Source organism: Oncorhynchus keta, chromosome 24 (genome assembly GCF_023373465.1).
Source record: "Oncorhynchus keta strain PuntledgeMale-10-30-2019 chromosome 24, Oket_V2, whole genome shotgun sequence".
NCBI lineage: Eukaryota > Metazoa > Chordata > Actinopteri > Salmoniformes > Salmonidae > Oncorhynchus > Oncorhynchus keta.
The window spans coordinates 30,738,649-30,763,330 of record NC_068444.1 but is presented as its reverse complement, the minus strand read 5'-3'; the positions used below and the strand labels follow the sequence as shown (position 1 = coordinate 30,763,330).

At 43.7% G+C, this 24,682-nt stretch overlaps 2 protein-coding genes and 1 pseudogene across 2 annotated transcripts; all 3 read left to right on the top strand.

Moving 5' to 3' along the window:
- Positions 1–886: 886 nt before the first annotated feature.
- Positions 887–1,269, top strand: LOC118357726 (non-histone chromosomal protein HMG-14A-like; annotated as a pseudogene).
- Positions 1,270–2,510: 1,241 nt separating this feature from the next.
- On the top strand, positions 2,511–8,630 carry LOC118402999 (zinc finger protein 93-like). The gene is made up of 7 exons (XM_035801429.2): positions 2,511–2,667; positions 3,236–3,438; positions 3,546–3,647; positions 3,759–3,848; positions 4,054–4,164; positions 4,284–4,407; positions 4,518–8,630. The coding sequence occupies exons 1-7, from the start codon at positions 2,640–2,642 to the stop codon at positions 6,848–6,850; spliced, it is 2,991 nt and encodes a 996-aa protein (XP_035657322.1). The 5' UTR covers positions 2,511–2,639; the 3' UTR covers positions 6,851–8,630.
- Positions 8,631–9,779: 1,149 nt separating this feature from the next.
- Positions 9,780–19,819, top strand: LOC118402998 (cerebellar degeneration-related protein 2-like). Its single transcript, XM_035801428.2, has 6 exons — positions 9,780–10,139; positions 11,195–11,307; positions 15,024–15,172; positions 15,433–15,603; positions 17,504–17,720; positions 17,887–19,819. Exons 1-6 carry the CDS (start codon positions 10,058–10,060, stop codon positions 18,529–18,531), a joined length of 1,377 nt encoding a protein of 458 aa, XP_035657321.1. The 5' UTR covers positions 9,780–10,057; the 3' UTR covers positions 18,532–19,819.
- The last annotated feature ends 4,863 nt before the right edge of the window (positions 19,820–24,682 follow it).

Here is a 24,682-nt window from a genome sequence, read left to right as displayed (position 1 = left end):
CGCCTGTCGGCGCCGCTGCGGAGCTCCCGCCTGTCCGGCGCCACTGCCGGAGCCTCCCGCCTGTCCGGCGCCGCTGCCGGAGCCTCCCGCCTGTCCGGAGCCGCTGCTGGAGCGTCCCGCCTGTCCGGCGTCGCTGCCTCCTGTGGCAGCTCCACGCACCAGGCTGTCTCTCTGTCTCCTCCCCTGCAGGTGCTCCCGCCTGTCCGGCGCCGCTGCCGGAGCGTCCCGCCTGTCCGGCGCCGCTGCCGGAGCGTCCCGCCTGTCCTGCGCCGTTGCCGGAGCGTCCCGCCTGCCCGGCGCCGCTGCCGGAGCCTCCCGCCTGTCCGGCGCCGCTGCCGGAGCGTCCCGCCTGTCCGGCGCCGCTGCCGGAGCCTCCCGCGCTGTCCGGCGCCGCTGCCGGAGCCTCCCGCCTGTCCGGCGCCGCTGCCGGAGCGTCCCGCCTGTCCGGCGCCGCTGCCGGAGCGTCCCGCCTGTCCGGCGCCACTGCCGGAGCCTCCCGCCTGTCCGGCGCCGCTGCCGGAGCCCCTCAGCCCAGAGGCGCCAGAGCCCCTCAGCCCAGAGGCGCCAGAGCCCCTCAGCCCAGAGGCGCCAGAGCCCCTCAGCCCAGAGGCGCCAGAGCCCCTGCCCCTCTGTCCAGAGCTTCTGCCCCTCTGTCCCGAGCTGCCCCTCTGTCCAGTGGGGTCATTGAGAGGGGTTGCCATGGTGAGAAAGCGTACCTTAATGTGTACCTTAATGTATTAAAAAGTACCATGGACAATTACCACGCCGCGTATTGGTCCTCTGATCCGTTTCGCCTCTCCTCTTCGGAGGAAGAGGAGGAAATTCATTACACATAGGCTGTCCATTTAAAAATAATTTGTTCCAACGGACCAGGCAACAGCAGACACTTGGCTTCACATGCACCCAACTCACAACAGCTAGCTAGCTAAACACTTTATAGTTCCATCTGAAAGAGAATCGCCAAGAATCCAACATGCCCAAGAGAAAGCAAGGAGCTGCTGGGCACGCCAAGGAGGAGCCCCCGAGGAGATCCGCCCGGTTATCAGCAAAACCAGCCCCAGCCAAGACTGAACCCAAGGCCAAGAAGGAGAAACCAGCAAAGAAAGAGAAGGCTGTGAACGACAAGGAGGAGAAGAAAACTAAGAAGGGCCGCTGAACGCAGAGGCCGCTGAGGAGAACCACTCTGAGAACGGAGGCGCCAAGTCCAACCAGATGGAGGGGGTGGAGAAGGAGGAAGCTAGTCTGAGTAGCAACACTGCCAACCCCTGAACCCTAACCTCCGTCCCCAACCCTTCCCCCCAGCCTGCCCCAGTGTTCGTGGTCCCCCTCCAAGGCGTATTGTTAACAGTGGAATTTTTTTAGCAGTGATTTTATAAGTATACTATCTACTGTCCGTACAGATTTTTAGCACAAAGTCAAGCTGAATAATATGATGCAGATCTGCAGTGGTCATATCAACAAAGTGTCTGCAGGCAAGATGAACACACTAAAATCTTGTTTTAATTAAACAGCATTTCATGATTGTGTAGGAAGCAAAGTGCGAACAGCCCCATAGTGAGTTGTGTGTTTCTGTGCCTCCCTCCTCCACAGTTGGTTCTCCTAGGGTAATACCTTAGTCCTGGTTTATTAACGGTTCTCCCTGACGTTCCCTTGCTTTGTTTAAATGTTCCTGTTTTTACATGAAACATGTTCTAAGCGTGTTGGAAGTGTGTTGTCCAATAAGAAAGAGGAAGAGTCCTGTGGACCCCCCAAATTTAAAAAAATAATAATAATTATTAAATAAAATAAAAATGTAATTAAAAACAATCCTTCCCCCCTCGCCCTGCAAGTGTATACTCGTCAGACGTTATGAAACGTCATCAGAAGTGTCGATTTAATTTGAGGGTGTGTCTTTTAAGTGTTTGGAATGATTGTACCCAACTGGTTATGCCACAGAGACGCTTCAGTTATAACGGGTCGTGTTGGAAATCCATGATGCATTGTGGGTAAATGGTGACTGATTGATCTACAAATAATAACGAGTTGTTATTTATGATGGTTTGTAGATCAGTCAGTCGCCTGCAATGTCAAACAAGCCCGTTTACCGGTACCTCGTGTGTTACATTTAAATAGGTCCCCGCAGTACTCACACACAGTGGCACCGAAGATTATTTCATATATTGACAAGATTATCAAGTGACCACTCCAACAGTGGAACTGCATATCCTCAAAAATGGACGGCAGGTGGGAGGAGGCGAGATCAGGCGGGACCATTCTAGCCAATGAGAATGCAGATACGCGTGTGAAGCGCATACACTACTCCGATATAAAGTAATTGTTATAAAAGTTGCAGAAATGCCGCGTGCGTTGCCTTATATCCGTGCATTCGTAACAACCTAACCATTACGACACGTCTATTCAACCAAATAAGCCTGACGTAGCAAATTAGCAATTACATTTTCTGTTATCCACTTTGACCTCCATACAAAGTGCCTCACTTCCTGGCCTTTATTTTCGTGGACTGATTTTGGGCGGCGTAAACCCTCTCGCTTCGCCTCTTCCTCGTTGGTGACGCCTTCTTATATGCAGTCATTGGGTGGCACACATTGGCAAAAACGATTGGCATTTTCGTCTGTCTCGTGTGACTGCAGTGGAGAGACATGCAAAAACAAATGTCTGGGGTGAAAGGTAACATGTATAGCTAGCTATGTATACGATACTAGAGCTAGGGCATAGTTAGCCATACTTAGCTAGCTAGCTAACTTCCTACTGTTTTGTGCGGGAACTGGACTCGTTCCAGAACGTCTATAATATGTTTTGCGGGTCTTTTATTTGGAATTATTGAAGTTGTGCAGCATTTCTAAACCTCTCTGATTTCATGCCCGGCCTTTCATTGAATAATGCAGTATAATAATTAAACTTCCTTGACGTTTTAGCTTGCTAGCTAACAAGCTAATTTATTTGCTGCTTTGCAGTCGTTTCACTGCTTCTCTAGGCCCTTCCAGAAACAACCCTACAACCTGTCCCCATTATTTTAGATCCACGCTTTGATCAACTCCCCAAAGCTAATCAAAAGGAACACTCTTGTGACTCCAAGGGAAGGGCTAGGGGTTGTTTCTGGATGGACAAGGTCTTCTCACTCACACAACATTCTTGACAATGACACACATAGTAGTTCCACACGCTAAAGTTTGATGTGCCGTGCAATAATGGGTGCTTGATTTTTGAACAACCTATGTCAAATTCTCTGTTTCAGGTCCCCCTCTTCCTCTCCCCTCTCTGCGCCTCATGGTCCCGCCACTGCGGCTGGTCTCAGCAGCCATCTGGCAAACGATCCAGCAGAGACACGTGATGGATTATGGGATGCTGGAGGAGTTTGTTACCATGGTCACAGAGATGGTTCCAGAGCTTCTGAACATCCGACAGAGGGCCCAACTTATTCTGGGTCTTCGAGCACGGGTGAGAGAGGGGTGGAGCTAGTGCTCATCATTAAGGGTGGAGATATGATCATAATTAGTCATGTTTATGGTCTCATAAGTCTCCTGACATGTTTGCTCTTCTTTCAGCTGGTCCTGGAGTTGTGTCGCTCGAAGCCGATCACAGACCTCCAGACCATTCAGCCACACCTGGACAGGATACAGACCCTCACACCTCTCTGGGGGACACAGGTGAGCTCTTAAGGTCAGAGACTCAGCAAAGGTTTACATCAACCAGTCAGTCAGTCCCACACAACTGATTTGATAATGATCATTATAACAAAAATGTTTTCTTTCTTGCAGACTGATGATGAAGATTTATCTGAATCTAACTTTCTGGGGCTGATTCAAAACTTGCTGAATGACCCAAATGAGATGGAACACTTCTTCCAGGTCAGTGTGGCTTTGGAATAGCTGTGTAGGTATACTACTACCCAGAAGTGCACACTCGCAATCTTTCTTATTTATAAACAATGTTGACCTTTTTTTTAAGGCCTCCTTTTATTCTGATTACAGCTGTATGTGTCCATGTGAGTTGCAGGTGCCAAATGTTCTTATGTCAGATATGATTTATTTTATACAAATTTCTTATTCTCAGGATGTTTTTCCTGTGGAATTTGGTCCCAAGTATGATGCAGCAATAGAGAAACTCATGTGTCAGTTTCTTTCAAGACTTGAGAAGCTACTTCCAGTATCAAACTTTCAACAGGTACTGAAATTAGAAGAGTACCTTCATCAATTCAGTGAAGGATCACTATTCACAAAGGTTCATTCATAGAGTATATTTTGAATCACCCCTAAATCGTATCCATTTTCCCTCTGTGTCAGGCTGCGTCCCTGCTCAGCGATGTCCCCTCTGTTCTGGAGGAATGTGTTCAGTCTGTGGCTCACCCTCAGCAGCTGAAAACCCTGTTTCAGTACCACAGAGACCTCAGCCAGCTGGACAACCATGGTAGACATCTATCATAGGACGCATGTAGATATTGGCCAATCTTCTGTAGGGGACGTTGACATTTATTCACGTTTTAACCATTGTCTTTAATTTCTCGCTTCCCTTTCTAGATACTCTGTCTTCTTCTGATGGGGACTGCATTCTTTCAGCTCTCTGTCTCCCTCCAGTAGAAAGGGTGGTGATTGCAACTGAACAGACAGAGTCAGAAACACAGACATTATCCTTGAATGTCTTCATGGATACATTTACCAAAGAGTTGGAGGTGGACTCTGCAACACTGACAGAGTACACAGAGATGGAACCCGGGACAAGTATGGATATAATAACAAGCGAGAAGAGGGTGGAATGTGAGAAAAACAACAAACAATCTATAGAGTTTACGGACCCTGTGGAACATGAGGACATGGAGGTTCATGACGGTAATGAAGAAGAGAATGTTCTGGGGATTGGACAAGTACAAGATGAGACGGAAGGTATTGTTGAAGAAGTGAACCCCAGGTACAGAACAGTGATGGTTATCGGGGAAGATGGGGTGGCACAGCCTTATGAAGATTCAAGCGTCAGAAAGCCCCAAATAAAGACTCATAAAGACAGTGGAAGTAATGGAGAACAAATGAAAAGCATAGACGTATCTGATAAGATCATATCCTCAATGCTTCACAAGCCTTCAGTGGAGTTACAAAGAATTGATACTACTAACCTGATATTACCATCTAGACCAGTTAGACAAAACAGGGGGCGTAAGATGAAGACATTGCTAGCACGAGAACGGCAACAAACCAAAACAGAACTTTCAGAAGAAAATGCATTCAAAAAATGCCCAATTTGTGGGAAGACTTTCAGTCGAGGTGCTGACATGAAGCGACACCAGAAAATCCACACAGGTGAGCGCCCATTTCAGTGTCTCCAGTGTAAGAAACGCTTCCTGTACCATTTTGATCTGAGGAGACATCGGCAAAATGTGTGTAAAGTAGTTGTGTCAGAACCTAAAGGTGAAACATCCAAGCAGCTCAAAGGCAGGTCGAATATGTGTGATATGAGTTACAAGGACCCACAAAGCTTGGAGAAACCGAGACTAAAATGTGAAAAAGACTCCAAGAAAAGGCGTAGCAGATCTCCAGCTAGTGATGAGAAGAACACAATCCAGAAACCTGAGGGAGGAGACACGGAGCAGTCCAGTGGTGTTACTCTTGAGGCAACACCCGAGGACAGTGACTCATCCTCCACCAGTACTCCCCAGGACCCATCTTACAACCCATCTGGCGAACCTAGCAAGACCGAAAAACACAAACAGTCAAAAGTGTGCTGCATTTGCAAAAAACGTTTGCCAAAATCTTACAGCATGAAAGTTCACATGAGGTCCCACTCAGATCTGCGACCTCACAAATGTCCTCATTGTGGGCAGACGTTCAAGAACATTTATGATATGAGGAAGCACATTGTAAAGACTGTGTGCAAGGTGCTGCGAGCTGATCCTGAAGAGGCCCAGGCCCAGGTGCATGCACTCACCCACAGCCCCCTCCACTGCACTGAGTGCAGTAGGATGTTTGCAGACCCAGTAAAGCTAGACAGGCACAAGCTGTCGCACAAGCCTTTGAAATGCACCATGTGTGAAAACAGCTTCAATGGGGTCAAGCCCCTTAAGAAACACTATCTGGATGCCCATAAATTCAGTGGGCCATTCCTCTGCACCTCCTGTGATAAAAGCTACACTGATTTAGCAGCTCTCATCAGACACGAGAGGACTCACACCGGAGATCTCCCATACCAGTGCTCCCACTGTCCACGGAAGTTTAACTTATCAGCGGTTCTTGTCGAACACGAGAGAATACATACAGGAGAGAAACGATGCCTTTGCTGGGAGTGTGGAAAGGGATTTATCAGCAATGCAAAACTGAAAATGCACATGCTGTGTGTTCACAGAAAACCTGAAGATAAACACTTCTCCTGCTCCCAGTGTGACAAATCTTACGCATTACAAAGGACGTTACAAGTCCATGTGGCGAGACATCATGCTGGGGTGCGTTTCCCGTGCACATACTGCGGTAAGCTGTTTCTGAACATGTCCTCATTGACAAGGCATGACCTGATTCACACTCAGGAGAGGCCTTTTAAATGCCCCGAATTGGAGTGCGGCAAAAGTTTCAAATCAAAATCTGAAGTGAAGGTACACATGAGATACCATACTGGGGAGCGGCCATTCAAGTGTAAAGTCTGTGGGAAGGGTTTTACTCAAAACTGTTATCTCACTCAACACATGCGAACTCATACAGGGGAGAAGCCATATCCTTGTTCTGTCTGTGGAAGAAAATTTGATGACTCTAGGAAACGGAAAAGGCACATGATGATTCACACTGGAGAGAAGCCCCACAAATGTTTGAAATGTGAGAAAGCTTTCAGTCGGGCAGACCTGTTGAAAGCACATGACAGGAAAGAACACTGAACAAGTTCAAGTCCAGGGATTATTTTATTTTGTTTCTTTGTATATTTTTTTTCTTCTGTATAGATGTTAGTAATGAAACATTTTGTCCCTCTATGTTGTGAACTTTTCTGGATCTTTTCTGAAATGTTGTCTTAAAAATGAAGGATCTAAGAAACATGACCTGTCTGGGAATATGTATCCCTGAGATGCTTTTAGGGACAAGAGTTGGAAATAATGCAAGCTATTAACACTGATGCAATAGATTGGATAGTTTAGTCAACGGCTTTTTATCTATCCTCATTCAAATAAAACCATGTGTATTTTGGTGCAGATCTGTACTCGCCGCTAGAGGGAGTTGGTCATCTTTCTCAAGCATCCATTCACACTTCACTCTGATTAAAAGTAGATAGGGCCATGCTTTTGGAATGTACATTGTTTTTGTCAGTCAACATAAGTTGTGCTTTCTGAAATGTATGGTGAAATGTATATTTTCAATTTTGTATGTCACAAAATTGGACAAAAAACATGAGGGCAGCATCTGTTTATGAATGGTGATGCTCAGCAGCATCACAACACAGAGGTGGAGCTCAAAGTTCATAATGTTCAGGGGTTTTCTAAGATAAGGCTCTAACATTTTCATACTGTCAGATAGATACTAGACTAGTCTATGTATGCTGTAGTGCATTCTACAGTGGAAGGGGTTTTCTGCCAATCATACCCAATAATGTTTCAGTTTTAATAATGGTCCCTATGGCTGATTTTAGATGGGCAATTCTGATATTTTATTGACTAATTGTTCTTTTGACCAATCAGATCAGCTCTGAAAAATATCTGATGTGATTGATTTAAATAAATAATACAATTAGTGGGAAAAAATATCAGAATTGGGCTGCCTGTCTAAACGCAGCCTATGAGACCCCTGGGCCTGTTCTCATGCACAAGGCTTAGCTTTGTTGTTTCAAGTACAAATAAAATGTATTGAATGATTGTGAATACAAAATATTTTTGAAATAATGCTTTCAATAGTTAATTTGTGTATTTATTATGTATTTTATGGTCTGTGATAACTGTCTTTAATAGGTATTTTCAGAGGTAGGCTATTAAGGTTGGCTGGAGTAGACATCGATGAACGAATTATGTGCACATGTTTTCCCAGACCCTACAAAATGCACATAGCTTAATAGGCCTGTAAAGGAAGACAAGACTATTCATACTCGATAGTACAAGTCATCCAATGGCACACACTTAGGATGCCTACGTCATTTCAACTTATCAGCAAAGGTAAGTGTGCAGTGCAATAGTAACTGATAGAAAATAGCAGTGCAGTATGTTGCCAAGAACTTGTGTAATTGCAAGGTCAAGGGTGCAGCACGTTTTAAAAACATGGAGAAGTCAGAGAGCCAGACTAGTAAATTGGGCTAAGGAACAGAAGTTGGGTATTGGAGAAAGGCCATCAGTGCATGTTCTGCAAACAATACAGTGGATGAAGGAGCAGAATGGGGGTGGTGAACGGAACAGCGGATGAAGGCGCGGCATGAGCGTTGTGACAGGGTAGATGTGGTTATGGACAGCGAGGAAGAAGGAGAAAAGCTGAGTGCAGAGGGAAGATTGTGTGTTGAGGAAGAATACAAAACCATGGCTCAGAAATTTTACCTGACCAAGAGTGATGAAGATCTCAGAGTCCGAGCCTCACCCCGATGGTCATGCAAAGGATGATCCCTTCCTTTTGGCTGACCCACATGTCTCAGGCTGGGTAGAAGTAACACAAACATAGGCACAGACACATGCATACAAACACATGATAACATATGCATTATACACACGTACACATGGATTTTGCCTTGCAGATATGTGGTAGTGGAGTATGGGCCTGAGGGCACACAGAGTGTTGTGAATTCTGTAATGAATATATTGTAATGTTTTTAAAGTTGTATAACTGCATTAATTTTGCCAGACCCCAGGAAGAGTGCAGCTAATGGGGATCCATAATAAATACAAAATAAATTGGGTACTGTTAAATTGCTGAAGGTAGCTCAAAGTGATGATTTTCTGTGTTTCACACGCCTTGGGACAAGACCTGTGACTTGCTTTGCTCTCTAGAGCAGGGCGCCTTTGAAAGGAGTGATGGCTTGGGTGGTATTAAGTGTTGAGGTGGAGCAACTGAAATTGACCCAGTGGTGAAACTGAGAAGACACTCTCTGTTCTTTTGAGTTTTGAAGCAAGAGTTTTTACCTGACAAAGTCATGTTAGGATATGTCAGAAGTGCCCAGTGTGAAAGAGACAGGTTAAGGTTGCCAGGGTCAGAGTTAAACAGAAGGTGTCGTATGCTGAGGCAGTGAAGTAGAGGATGAGGGGTCAAAGGCTGAGTATTAAGCCTAGGCCAATACAGAGTGATATGAATTTGTGCTTCAGTGAGGTTGGCGTTTTAGCATTTATTGCCCTGGTTTTCAATTGTACCGCATAAATGTAATGTAAGTCACAGAAAATAGATGTGATGGCAGCTGCAGAGAAGTACTTAGGTGTACGACAGTGGAAGATGCTGAGGGGAGGACGGCTCATAATGATGTCTAAAATAAAGTGTTATGAATGGAGTGAATGGAATGGTGTCAAACACATAAAAACCATGTGTTTGATACCATACCATTCACTCCATTCCAGCCAATATTATGAGCTGTCCTCCCCTCAGCAGCCTCCACTGGTGCACAAGGCTTTGCTGCAGAATAGTTACATGGTGTGTTGAACGAAAGAGTCTGTTCTTAAGGTGAATGATCAATTAAGGTCAAAGTAGTGGAATGGGATGGTGTTATACATTTTTTTTTAAATAGTGGTATAGATGCGTAGAGATAGTTCCCCTTTCTTTTTTTTAGCATGTAATGTAACGTGATAGACCACACACTACCGCACAGTAGGTGGCAGCATGCACAAACAAAATGTGCGAACGCCATGATATCAAAGAAGGAGAAGAAGAATAGACCAGTGCGCGTTTACTGACGTGGTAAACTACGTTGCTGCTGGAGGGGGATATGTGTGTGGAGTGCGATGCTTAGGCAGTTTCATCGTACTGTGGTTGTAGCCGGTGAATAGACATACGCTTTAGACAGCTGATGAGGGGAAACGTATTTGGTGGATCAATATATCTCAAAGGCATGTTGCATTGGCTGCGAAATTAGTATCCTACCTATTCCAATGAAAGCCCATTGATCAGTCGGGGATTCATTGTGGCCGAATATGCTTACAGATATGATTGAGGTGGAAGAATTCGAAATCCAGGAGGATGAACCTTGGTATGACAAGCAGGACCTTGAACATGGTAAATATTATTATATCTATAATAATGACCGAGACTGGGAAAGCGCGGGTCGACCTGTGCTGTGCGTACAAGTGGCCGGCAGCAATAAACCAGGCATTGGCCACAATTTGACACAGCGTAAAACAAAATTATTTTCAAGCAGGCGCTGAAACAATGAGCGCCTGGTGCACCGCCACTTTCATATAGCAGGTGTCATGTAACTAGCAAATGTAGTAGCCTACATGCTACGAGACACATTTGGTAGCCTACTGCGGCAGAACACACTGTCGGACTTCGGACAAATATTTCAAGGTAGTCTCGAGCAGAATTTCCATCACCCCCGAGGCTATCAATTCCATAGTCTCGAGCAGAATTTCCATCACCCCCGAGGCTATCAATTCCATTGCCATGGATTTAGTCGGCAACCATTTGAAAAAATGAATCCTTTGTCTTAGATTTTCTACACATTTTTAAATGTACTTCTCTGCATATTAAGGTTTTATTCCACGAATTTGCGTTGTTCAATATCTATCATTGGCTATTGATGAATGCTGGAATAGAAATAAGGAAACGGAAATGGCTCTAGAAACATCTAATTCAGTTTTCATGCTCTTATGAGCATGAAAACTCCATCACAAATCCTGTACATGAGACAGTCTCACAACGCTTGAATTAGGCCAGAGTGATGAAGGTAGATGTATATATTTCTTACCTTTCTGATTGTAAATTCCCTGACATGGGTCAAATAGCCTACATATCTCCAATATATTTGATGTGTGTTTGATTTATCCCTTTTTGGGGTCTATATTCCATCAGTTCCATTGTAGGCAATTGTTGGCAAATTATTGTAAATCATGGGCAGCACAAGTAATGTGTATTTGACACACCAACCCATGTCTGCAAGATAGATGCATGTACCTGACCTTGAGCATTGAGGCACAGACACAGCCATAGGTGCCCTCTGCAACCTCTTGTCGCACTAATGGCCGCGTCTTTTCCCAAGCAATTATTTCGTTGGTGACACACAGTGATCATTTATCGATCCTATTCTCTGATCTCTCTTTTCTGCCATGTAGACCTGCACCTAGCTGCTGAGCTGGGGAAGACCCTGCTGGACAGGAACAGAGAGCTGGAGCAGGGTCTGCAGCAGATGTACTCCACCAATCAGGAACAGCTACAGGAGATAGAGGTAAGGGTTTAACCAATCAGGTTGTAGCTACGAGGATAGAGGTAACTGGGTTTGACCAATCAGGAGTCAGCAGACACACAGTCCCAAACTATAGCTATAGGCATTTCCCGTAGTGTGTGCAGGTTTTTTTTCCCCATCCCAGCACAAGCACACATTATCTAATTAATCAAGCACTAGTTGACACACCTGAGGCCTGTCCGTTAGGCTACAATCTGTTCCTGTTGAAAACAAGAGATGTTGAAAACAAAAGGATCTCTCCTCAGATTTGTGCTCCTTTAATTCCTTAATCAAATCAGTGTTCCATATTGCCAAAAGGCAGGCTACCATTAACTCCCTTTGAAGCTGAAATGAGAGGGTTGGACCCTGATGGACTGATTACTTAATCTCTCGGTTGCACCTGTTGTTTACCATGGGTCCATGTAGGGTAGGACTCTAGAAACAAAGGTAACAGAATATAATGGCTATTTTATAATGCAGACTTTTCATCTGAAATGGTTTTGTCAAGACAAGGCTACAAAATCTATATTCCAATCCTTGTCTTTCTTTTTCTATACTAGAAATCCCCAGGTGATAAGTGTTTACAAAACCATTATCAAACGGTAGTGCACCTATTGGGATCTCTTACTCCTTTGAAAACAGCATACCTCAATGCTTTTCACCTTGTTTAATGAAGTTTCAGGTGCTTCTACACCTGCATTGCTTGCTGTTTGGGGTTTTAGGCCGGGTTTCTGTACAGCACTTTGATATTATCAGCTGATGTAAGAAGGGCTTTATAAATACATTTGATTTGACTAGGAAAGATAGACTGCCCATATCAGTTGTCCTCTTTAATTATTTTGGACATACCTTTGAACCAACATTGCCGCCATTGTTTTGTTGTGACTCAAAATAATGTTAGATTAAATAGCCTTTCCATGCTATAGAATCTATTAAGCCAATTATTGAGTTTGTATTTAAATATCACATTCAGTGATATTTGTTTTTCTCTCTCTTGTATCAATACTGAATCTATATTGTATGGTCAGCAACCGCCACTAATTTCCAGATGAGCTCTGGATGTGCGACTCCTAAATCCTCCCCCGTCTCTGAAACGGCTGACTGACAGAATTAATCTCTCTGAAGGTGCCATCCATTTCATGACCTGACTGCATGTAGAAACGGTACAGGAGAAAGCTGATGCTGTGAATTATGTTACCTTGCCTATAATGTTATGTTACACAATAGATCATCACCACAATTTCTCATGATATTAACATGCAGAATTCAAAATACCAAGTTATCTAAGTGAATTGCGTGGCAAGATAATTTACAGCTCCTATCTACTGTAGCAGTATTTGTTTTATTGCCAGGATTTATGTTTTTAGTAGGTGTTTTGTGGCTGATCTTACTTCATGAGCTGACTAAAGGTTCACAGCGTTCTCCATAGATATTGAACTGTTATCTATGGCATTCTCCCTGTTTTACCCTGATTAGATAAACTGTTCTCAAAGGAAAAGAGAGAGATGTATAGAGAAAAACAGAAGACGAAGGGTATAGGGAGAAGCAGAGAAAGGATGTGTGAGGAGAGCTAGTGTTATGTTATCCCAGCACCATTGTTAGTGTATTTAGCTCTTCAGTCTGAATCAACCTGTGTTAATAAGAGCCTGATCTTAACCTTGTGCTGGTGCATTTCTACATTCCTCAGGAGTCAGCCTCTCGCCAGAATTGTTACGCCATTACAGACACTCCTTCAGACCACTCAAACGCCATTACAGACACTCCTTCAGACCACTCAAACGCCATTACAGACACTCCTTCAGACCACTCAAACGCCATTACAGACACTCCTTCAGACCACTCAAACGCCATTACAGACACTCCTTCAGACCACTCAAACGCCATTACAGACACTCCTTCAGACCACTCAAACGCCATTACAGACACTCCTTCAGACCACTCAAACGCCATTTTATTTCTCTAATTTTGTGCACAAATTTGTTTACATCCCTGTTAGTGAGCATTTCTCCTTTGACAAGATAATCCATCCACCTGACAGGTGTGGCATATTAAACAGCATTATCGTTACACAGGTGCACCTTGTGCTGGGTACAATAAAAGGCCACTCTAAAATGTGCAGTTTTGTCACACAACACAATGCCACAGATGTTTTAAGTGAGTGTGTAGTTGGCATGCTGACTGCAGGAATGTCCACCAGAGCTGTTGCCAAAGTATTTAATGTTAAGTTCTCTACCATAAGCCGCCCCAAACGTTGTTTTAGAGAATTTGGTAGTATGTTGCAACCGCAGACCACGTGTATGGCGCTGTGTGGGCAAGTGGTTTGCTGATGTCAACGTTGTGAACAGAGTGCCCCATGGTGGCGGTGGGGTTCAGGTATGGGCAGGCATAAACTGTGGACAATGAACACAATTGCATTTTATCGACGGCAATTTGAATACACAGAGATACAGTGACGAGATCGTGAGGCCCATTGTCGTGCCATTCATCCGCCGCCATCACCTGCACAGTCCCATGCTAGCAGCATACCACCCTGCATCCCACTGCTGGCTTGCGTCTGAAGCTAAGCAGAGTTGGTCCCTGGATGGGAGATCAGATGCTGTTAGAAGTAGTGTAGGAGGGCCAGGAGGAGGCACCCATTCCTCTGGTCTAAAATAATATCACAATGCCCTGTGTAGGGTGTCTTTCGGATGGGATGTTAAATTGGTGTCCTGACTCTGTGGTCACTAAAATATCCCATGGCACTTATTGTAAGAGTAGGGGTTTTAACCCTGGTGTCCTGGCTAAATCCCCAGTCTGGCTCTCATACCATCATGTCACCTAATCATCCCCAGCTTACAATTGGCTGATTCATCCCCCTTCCTCTCCCCTGCAACTATTCCCCAGGTTGTTGCTGTAAATGAGTGTGTTCTCAGTCAACTTACCTGGTAAAATTACGGGTAAAAAAATGGTGCAAGGATCTGTACACAATTCCTGGAGCTGAACATGTTCCAGTTCTTCCATGGCCTGCATACTCACCAGATATGTCACCCTCTGGATCGATGTGTACACCAACATTCAGCAAATGCTCACAGCCATTGAAGAGGAGTGGGACAACAGGCCACAGTAACAGCATGATCAACTCTATGCAAAGGAGATGTGTTGCACTGCATGAGGAAAATGGTGGTCACACCAGATACTGACAGGTTTTCTGATCCACACCCCTACCTTTCTTTTAAAGATATCTGTGACCAACAGATGCATATCTGTATTCCCAGTCATGTGAAATCCATAGATTAGGGCCTAATTAATTTATTTCAAATGACTGATTTCCTTAAATTAACTGTAACTCAGTAAAATCTTTGAAATTGTTTGTTGCATTTTATATTTTTGTTCAGTATAGTTAAATGTACGGTGGTGTAAAAAGTACTAAATTGTCATAATTGAATAAAAGCAAATGCTATACATGAAGTTCCTTATATATTAAAGCCAACAAGACGGCACACCTTTTTTTTACAGACAGCCAAGGGCTGTAGTGGAGTATGAGTTGTCAAAAATTGAAATGGTAAAGTACAGACACTCCCAAAAACTACTACATAGTACTTTAAAGTATTTCTACTTAAGTACTTTACACCAATATGTAATCTGGATTCAAAGTAGAAATTAATTGTGAATTTGAAGGTGGCCGGTTATGTGATGATACTGAGTCCTGGTTCTCTCCTCCATCCCCCTCCCCCCTCCAGTACCTGACTAAGCAGGTGGACCTCCTGAGACAGGTGAATGATCAGCATGCTAAGGTGTATGAGCAGTTAGATCAGTCCTCCAGAGAACAGGAGCAGAGCAACACCCGCCTGGTACAGGACAACAGGACCGCCCAGCACAAGATCCAGGGGTGGGTTGAAACCTGAGGCTGCGTCCCAATTCTTCACCCTTCTCGCACAATTTCTCAAATTAATCTTAACAGTGGTGGAAACTCCCTTCAGCCAATGCTTATACCAATCCTATGCATCTAAATCAATGACGGGGTGGAGAATCGGGACACAGCCTGAGTCTTTCTGCAGAGAATACAGATGAAATGGTGAACGACTTGAGTTGGTGAGAGAACTAAATGTGTGAGGGCAAAAGAAACTTGATCAGTCAGTCTCTCTCCAGGCTCACAGAGATGATCGAGGCTCTGCAGACCCAGGTGGAGGATCTGCAACGTCAGGTAGAGGATCTGAAGACCGCCCCTGCTAATCCCCATAGGAAACCCCTTGCAGAATCATGGCGGCCCTTCGGGGTGCAGAGTGTGTCCTGCCTGAATGAGTTGCAACGCGCACACAGGTGAGATCACAACACTCATACATGAAATACACACACTCGGCGTTCCCAATCTTTGAGCTTGTGTGGCCTACCACTTCGCAGCTGAGCCGTTGTTGCTCCTAGACATTTCCACTTCACAATAACAGCAGTTACAGTTGACCGGGGCAGCTCTAGCAGGGCAGAAATTTGACAAACTGACTTGTTGGAAAGGTGGCATCCTATGACTGCCATGTTGAAAGTCACTGAGCTCTTCAGTATGGGCCATTCTACTGCCAATGTTTGTCTATGGAGATTGCATGGCTGGGTGCTCGATTTTATACACCTGTCAGCAACGGGTGTGGCTGAAATAGCCAAATCCTCTCATTTAAAGGGGTGTCCACATACTGTTGTGTATATACAGTTGAAGTCAGAAGTTTACATACACTTAGGTTGGAGTCATTAAAACTAGTTTTTCAACCACTCCACACCTTTCTTGTTAACAAACTATCGTTTTGGCAAGTTGGTTAGGACATCTACTTTGTGCATGACACAAGTAATTTTTCCAACAATTGTTTACAAACAGATTATTTCACTTAATATTCACTGTATCACAATTCCAGTGGGTCAGAAGTTTACATACACTAAGTTGACTGCGCCTTCAAACAGCTTGGAAAATTCCAGAAAATGATGTCATGGCTTTAGAAGCAACTGATAGGCTAATTGACATAATTTGAGTCAATTGGAGGTGTACCTGTGGATGTATTTCAAGGCCTACCTTCAAACTCAGTGCCTCTTTGCTTGACAACATGGGAAAATCAAAAGAAATCAGCCAAGACCTCAGAAAATAAATTGTAGACCTCCACAAGTCTTGTTCATCCTTGGGAGCAATTTCCAAATGTACCACGTGTACTATTGTTTGTACAGATGAACAAGTATAAACATCATGGGACCACGCAGCTGTCATACCGCTCAGGAAGGAGACGCGTTCTGTCTCCTAGAGATGAACATACTTTGGTGCGAAAAGTGCAAATCAATCCCAGAACAACAGCAAAGGACCTGATGAAGATGCTGGAGGAAACGGGTACAAAAGTATCTATGCCACAGTAAAACGAGTCCTATATTGACATAACCTGAAAGGCCGCTCAGCAAAGAAGAAGCCAATGCTCCAAAACCGCAATAAAAAAAGCCATACTTCTAAAGTTGTGGCAAAATGGCTAAAGGACCTGAATGTATTAACATTTGAGATATTTACAGCTGAATAGCTTGTGCATTAATAATTGTTTTTATGCTGCAGGTAGAAATTGTTTTGTGATTTGAAGTTGAAGAACTGAAGTTGCCATTAGTTTGTTCTATTCTTGATGGCCTAAGGCCCTGAGCCCCACTTTAGATTGCGTTCATTCAATACCACTGTGTTTCAACAAGTCTCTTGGCCCTGCCCTAGTATTGCGGTTTGGCTCTCTCTCTCGCTCTCTTACCTCTCTCTTGCCGTACACTGCAGCTGTTGAAGGGGACTAGTGCTGCTGCTAGTACTCTAGCCCTATTCCTGTCCTCTGATGCCATAGCAGTTCAGACCATGTTATTGAGTTAGGGATGGGCTCCTCTCCTTTAATCCAGGCCTAAACTCATAGGTCACTGATAAACACACATGCCAAGCAGATTATAGTACTCTCTCCCTACTGACCTCAATGAGCACTGGTCACAGTTGTCACCCACAGGATTTGATTTTGATTTGATTTGATTTAAGATCATTTTCCACCCGTAAGGCCACTCATCTCTGCCTTCACTAAAGATCACTCCCTGATTAGTTTTATTGGCATCTTATCAGTGACTTTATTACACTAATTAGGTGTAAGTGCTGGTCTGGACTAGAACAAAAGCTGTTTCCCATCCTTTTTAAAGTTTGATTGGTTGGATTCTCTCTGACCCCTCCATGGTACTCAAGTGTCTACTCTGGAGACCATTCGGATGACCCCTGGTCTCCCTCTGATGTCTCGTGGCGGGAGGAGGAGCAGGAGTCGCTACGGAGATCGCTCCGCTCCCTACAGACACAGTTGGCCAATGAACGTGCTCGGAGGGAGGGGGCAGAGCGAGATGCAGACCACCTAGCCAATGAGAATGTGGCACTGGAGCAGCGCCTGGGAATGATGGAGGGGTGCCAGGTGAGGAAGAGAAGCAACACACACAGAATTATTTGAAGCAGATGCGTGCTTCAAATTCAAATCGTTTGTAGGGAAATGGAAAAGTCAAGAGGTCCATGTGACATTACTGAATCCGGTCTCTTTCTCTCTTCCGCCTTCTCTCTCTGTCCTTTCTCTCTCTGTCCAGGCCAGACTAGTGGAGCTGGAGTGTGAGGCTGAGGAGCTTCGTCAGCTGTGGAGAGCCGACTACGGCAACAAAGCTTTGAGGTCAAGGGTCAGCCTGGGCATGCTGCCCAATGCCCTATTCTTCCACTTGAACCAGGAGAGGGGGATGGGGGAGGATGGAGAGAGTGAGGGAGACCTGATGGAGGTCAGCTACCGTTCCAAGGTGAAAGGCTGTGATGTCCTAAAGCACTGCAACAGCGAGAAGCAGCTTAGGTCGCTGCAGGGTGAGGGGTCAGACGTATACGAGAGTCATGACCACGAGCGTTCGTGCGTCCGCCATTCGGAGGTGGTGAAGCAGCGTGGGATCTCCCTTCTCAACGAGGTTGACGCTCAGTACAGCGCCCTGCAGGTCAAATATGACGCACTGCTGCGGCGCTGCCACCAGGGGGAGCCGGACCCAAGCCAGCAGCACAGCCAAAAGGAGGTCCAAAAGCCCAGCGGAGCCCCCTTGGTCCGCCCACGAAGCCCAGCCTCCCTCCACCAGGGCCAGGAGGATGAACTCCACCAACCTGAGTACAAGGCCCTGTTCAAGGAGATCTTTACCTGCATCCAGAAAACCAAAGAGGATCTGAGTGAGAACAGGGGAAAGTCTTGGCAGCTGAAGTAGCATTACTTTCGCAAAGAAACGTAGAAAAATGGGTTTGTGCTGAACAAGCTATTTTTCTCCCGAATTGGAGCTGGGACATATGTGCAAGCTACTACGCAAGCAAAACACCTTACTCTAAACTATTTGGAAAGACTTTAAAATTGTGCCTGGGAACTGATGTGTTAAATCTGGTATAAGTGAAGATGAATTGATAACCTTCTCAAAGGGCTCATTGTTATCTATGGACGTTGGCACAGCTAAAGAAAGGCAAGATACACCAGCTCTTATGCATGGAAACAACAGTGCCTAACATTCAGTCTATTGTACATAATTCTGCCTCAATCTCCCAGGTATACCTGAGCCAGTTGCTTAGCATCTAAGGGCAACTTTACTGTACACTGAGAAACCAAGGACCTCTGGAAAATATTTCTGTGGACAAGCTCTTTTCAATGGTACCTCTGCACTGTTAAATCAAAAGTTGCACATCCTTTTAAAGTGACTTGTCTGAGCCTGATGGTCAAAACGGGAACTTTTTAACATCTTTGTGTGCCTAGAAATGACACTGTTTCCTACTCTAGGTAATGAGTTACCTGGCAAGGTGTGAATTTTAAAAAGGGAGAGCTTGTTATCGCTTTTGTTCAGTGCAGCTATACAATAAACATCAACTACAGCTATGAACAGCTGTAGCTATGAAATGTTTGGCCTAGATCTTTGTCATTATTAAAAGTTTCTGAATATTTTACCAGAAAAAAACACCTGATGGTTTTTGGTGCTCATGTAAGGTCCAAGTTGCACTATAATTTCCGGAACTCTTTCTCAATTGTACTGTATGTCTTCAAAGTGTTTTGCCCGATCCTGAATTTTAAAAACGAAAGTAATTGGGTACGAAGAATGAGTTGTTAATGAATAATGTAGTAGCTAGTGATAATCTACTGAGGCTATACCAAAACTCAGCTATATACTGTACGGTGCTATGATATTGATGTGCTTTACGAAATACAATGTAGACATTTCGTAAGTGCTGTTCCAATTCTTTGTCAGAAACTGTCTGGTTAATTAAATGTTTTTGTTTTTTTAACTCATGCTACCCTAATTGTTCATGATAGCCACATCCTTAGTGGACATCACTGTAAAATCATTGTATTGAGATGCACTTAAGACTTGCACAGGAATCGTTGTTCTTTTCTGACACTTTATGTAGCTTGCCACTGTATAACAAGTGCTATTAGTAGTTCCTGTTCACTGTATTAGATACCAAAATATTGTCAAATATATGCGTCATCTTTGATAAATGCAAACTCTGAGAGGATTCTGTGTTTCCATTGGTCAGTTATTACATGCCTAGTCAAGGTGCTATCATCACCCATGCAATTTTAACAAACCAGTTTATACACAGAGGGACATAATCACAAGACAGTGAAACAACTCTCACTTTGCAGAAGGGACAGGATGGAGGGCAGAGCACGGTGGGACTCTAAGTTGCTGTTTCCTACTGTGTACATGTGTGCAACACCAGGGTTGTGGGGTTGATTCTCATGGGGAACCAGTACGAACATGTAAGTTGCTCTGGGTAAGAGTGCTGCTAAATTGCATTTATTTATTTGTATTTAATAGTCTACATAGTAACAGATTCACTTGCCTTGTTTGGCATTTTACAAAACGGTTGAGTTGGAAGGAGTAAAAAGTCTGGCGTTTTAGAAATGAGGAGTAAGACAAATTCTGAGGGTTAGTATAATCTTTAGTTCCAGGCAATCAGTGCTCAAAATCAGTTTGTTGCAAATGCCAATAAGAATTGTATATTATGATTGCACCTGTACATAATTAGGCTATGTCTTTTGAAATGAGAAGTTTGGTAAAGTAGATATAATTCAATGTATTTCCTGATTTAAGCTTTATTTTATACAAACTAAACATACGTAGCACTAACTGGAATGTAGACAATCTTCCAGTGTATGAATAGAGCTGGTTGCTCTGTAAGAAATCAAACGGCAAGAAGATGGCGGTGATGAGGAAATATGGTGTTATGCAATAGACAAATTAATATCACTGACCACATTTTTTTAAACATGATTTCTAGATTTTCTGGGGGATACATTTAAAAAAACGTTGTCTTCCATTGTTCCACTTCAAGACACAACTGCATGTGTTCACTGTACACTGATGGGTTTCTCAAAGCCTTTATATCCGCCTCCAAAATCCGTCTCTGGGGAGAGAAGGGGACCACTGACTCTAAAAATGAGTCTCTGGGGAGAGAAGAGGACCAGTGACTCTAAAAATGAGTCTCTGGGGAGAGTGAGAAGAGGACCACTGACTCTAAAAATTAGTCTCTGGGGAGAGAAGAGGACCACTGACTCTATGAGTCTCTCTGAGGAATGAATCAGGAGAGTCCAGATTCACTTGTGTCCATGAAGAATGACCTGTCTATGATACTGCCAATTCAAGCATGGAGGCTTCGATGATAAACCAGGTTAAGACATTTGCATTCTTGGACATTGGCATTTTCTTGGTAGAAACACCAATGCCCTGTAAATATTCATTTTCTGCTTAAATAATGGATAATGATATTATTATTGGAGGAGAAGATGTTTTATGAAACTTGTCCATGTTTTTAGTCCGAAAGGCTCCACCCTTAGTGGGATAGAGAATGGTGCTGGACTTATAAGGAGTAAATAGAAGTTATAAGAGTTTCTTGCATCCCTGATTCTAGTACTCTCCTAAATTTGGTCAAATTAGATAGATATTTCCCTGTGATTGATTTGGTAAATTAGTTTTTCTTCAATTTTAGTTCACCCAGATAGTTAGGGGTGGTTTGGATTCCGAGTTTTATCCTCCCTTAGGTAGTTAGCTGTTGTTGTGGGGAGATTATATTTTTTGTGAGAAATTTAACACAAGGCTGTAAAATTGATATTATAGTATTATATTTTTTTGTTGAATAAGGTTATAAAGTTAGCAAGAACAAGTTTTAATTGTGGTAGACTTATGTTAAGTATTTAGGACATATTTTAAGCCAACAGGATCAGACGATAGAAAGTGTTTTAATTGTGACGAAACAGGACGTCTGGCCCGAGAGTGTAGAGCTCCTCCAAAGGATGAGAGACAAAGACAGTATCGCGACAGACAGAAAAGACAGAACAAGAATAGTAGGAGACAGGAAGACTGAAGAAGAGGAGGAAACATGACTAGATTGGGAAGAGGAGGATAGTGAGAGTGAGGACTCATTAGATCTAGACTACGAGGTATTCGAATTGGCCAACAAAGATTTAGCATTACAACAGAAACCATACTTGACACTGACTGTTATGGGAAAGAAAAGACACGTAAAAGAAAGAACAGAGAGAAAGATCGTCAGACAGATAGTAGGAAAGACAGACGGAGAAGGGCTCCCCCGCCCTATGTTGAGCCCGAAGTGACCTTGATGGTTTGGGAGTAGTAGGAAGAGGAGGGGGGCTAGGAGGAGAGCAAGAGAGAGATCAGAAGGAATTTGAGGAGAATGAGAGGGAGAGACTGGGAGTGAAGAGCAGGAGACCTGGAGCGTTACGAAGGTTAGAATCTCATAATAAGCCAGGATTGAGAGATGACAGAAGCGACACAGAATGGTTAGATGACGATGAGGCTATACCCCAATTCCCACTCATAGCCTTACCCAACCCCAGAGCTGGGGACGGAGCACAACCAGACACGATAGAGAGCAGAGCAGAAGAAGGAGTCGCACATCCTAAGACAGGAGTAGAGGGATTCAGAAGAGATCTAGAGGGTCTCTTGGCCAGTTTCAAATTGAACACAGGAGAACTGGAAAGGGCCGTCAGACAGAGAATAGGAAAAGACAGGGGGACCACATGTGTCGTTAGTGAACGAACCATCTGAGGAATGGCTGGCATTGGAGAAAGGGGTTCATTAGGGAAAATGATTACTGATTGGTAACAGTTACTGAGTGGAGACCAGCATACTTCATTTATAGACATGTATAGATAACTGAATTGGAGAAGCGAGAACTTAACCTGGGGTCCACTTAGATGTGGGGCCCAATTAATGACAGGATGATTTGTTTTTAATTTAGGAAGAGGAGTTAGAAGCTGTACCCTCCGTGTTATGGTCCCAAGGACCCGTTGACGTGGGGGTCAATGGGAGTTATTTAAGTATAAGTAGTCCCGAAGTTAAATTATAGATTTGATTTAAAGTAATTATTAGTAATTTAGGAAAATTTGAGCCCCCAGAGGGAAGTTAAATGTTGATTTATACATATATGGCAGAATAAGGCCATAAGATAAGGAAATTATAATTGTGGTAAACCGAGGTCGTTTATCTGGGATCTATTATAATTCGAGAAAGGTGTATTCCGAACCCCTCTAGAAAAAAGGTGATTTTGGAAGTACCAAAACCTATGAATTAAATTTTAAAAAACAATAAAAAAACATGAGTTTTCTTAGAATTATTCATTACTGCAGAGTCTGGGTGCTATATTATGCTTTCTATATAGGGAAGTGGAGTGCAAAGAAGGCATCTTTAAAACCACAGCAGCACAGATAAATCTTAAAGAGGACAGAACAATTGACAAAGATTTGTTACAGTAAAGCCAAGAACAAGCACCTCAAAAGGAATTGGACATGTGGAAAAAGAGGTAATTCTACGAGATAATGTCTGGTATAAGGATAATTTATTTTATTTTTTAAAGTTACTGTTTAGATATGCGGTAATATTGACACATGGGTAAAGCCATGCGTCAACAGGGGGGATGGCAGAGCAGGTTAGGAAACACTTTGTGGCCTATGGTGTAACTAACTGCTTGGAAAATAAATAAATAAATGGTTCACGATGTGTTATCTGTGCATAGAATAATCATCAAGGTAGAGTAAGAGCACCACTGGGGGAATACCCCCAGGTAGAATATCCATTCCAACAATTGGAAATGGACTTCATTGAACTATCCAAAGTGAGGGAAAGAGGGGGTGTTTAATAATAGAATAATATTTAAATGGGTAGAAGTGTTCCCAACTTACTTGGTGGACACGATTATGGTAGCTAAAATATTAGGTCCAGATATTATCCCTAGAGTTGGTTTACTAGGATCTATTTCTTTAAACAATGGATTACATTTTTAGCTAATCAGGTAAACCATATAGAATGCCCGAATTGGGAGGACCAGAGCAAGCAGATATAGAAATAGAACATACCTTAGCAGAACACATGAGAAGGTTGTTTGTTAACCACACCCGTATGTCAAAGCTTTTGTGTCCTAAAGGCGAGTTACAGAAGAAGGTGATTCCCTCGATCCAACCGGGAGACTGGGTGTGGATTCAAACCTTGAGGAGAAAAGACTGGAAGCAGCCCCGTTGGGAAGGCCCATACCAGGTTCTGTTAACCACCACCTTTGCCATTAGAATGGCAGAGAGAGCCACTTGGGTCCACGTTACCCACTGCAAAAAGGTAGGAACACATACAAACACTGCTGAACACACACAGAGTTAGGGAGCAGAACCGAGTACCAATAGGGTCCGGTCCGGAGGTTACCTCCCTAACGAAGATTCCCTATCCTGACCTATCATCACTGTGTGCACTCATAGAGGTGTGGGTATGGGGTGGTTCCTAGCAGATCAACTAAGGGCATGAGAGGGTTGGCGGTTTTTAGGAATATTAGAGACTCTGAGCTGCATCATAGTCTTGGTAACCTTTCTGATACATCCAGATCCACCACCTTCCGGTACTAATTATACCACGCCATTGTCATTGATAAGAAGTAAAAGACAAACTATATAACACACTGACCATCAAGGACGAGTGACTTACAGAATAGGAGTCAAAGAAGGTCAAGATGTAGGATTTAAGGTAACCAAACAATTCCCTAGGAAAGCAGACAACTGTACGGGGATTGGGTTGGCCAGATTGTGGTACTCGGCCAACCCACCTCGGTTCACTTTAACTCCTGGTGAGTACCAGTGTTATAGACACAAGAATGGCACCAGGAATTTATGAGATTTTAATGGATGTAAGTCTGATTGTTAATGTGACTGACTTAGGTTTAGAAGCACAGGAGAAAATTCTTAACCTCACTGCACCTATAACTGATGTATGGTGGGCTTGTACCAGCAAAGGACTCATGGTGGACACTGATGATCCCTTCGACGCCGATAATTTACAATTAGATCAAACTTTTCTTAGTTCTAATGTGTGAAGG

Coding starts and splice junctions, on each gene's coding strand:
- LOC118402999 (XM_035801429.2), top strand. CDS start 2,640: ATGCAAAAACAAATGTCTGGGGTGAAAG. Junction 3,648..3,758: donor CACCTCTCTGGGGGACACAG/GTGAGCTCTTAA, acceptor TCTTTCTTGCAG/ACTGATGATGAAGATTTATC. Junction 4,408..4,517: donor CAGCCAGCTGGACAACCATG/GTAGACATCTAT, acceptor TTCCCTTTCTAG/ATACTCTGTCTTCTTCTGAT.
- LOC118402998 (XM_035801428.2), top strand. CDS start 10,058: ATGCTTACAGATATGATTGAGGTGGAAGAATTCGAAATCCAGGAGGAT. Junction 10,140..11,194: donor CAAGCAGGACCTTGAACATG/GTAAATATTATT, acceptor TCTGCCATGTAG/ACCTGCACCTAGCTGCTGAG. Junction 15,604..17,503: donor GAGTTGCAACGCGCACACAG/GTGAGATCACAA, acceptor ATGGTACTCAAG/TGTCTACTCTGGAGACCATT.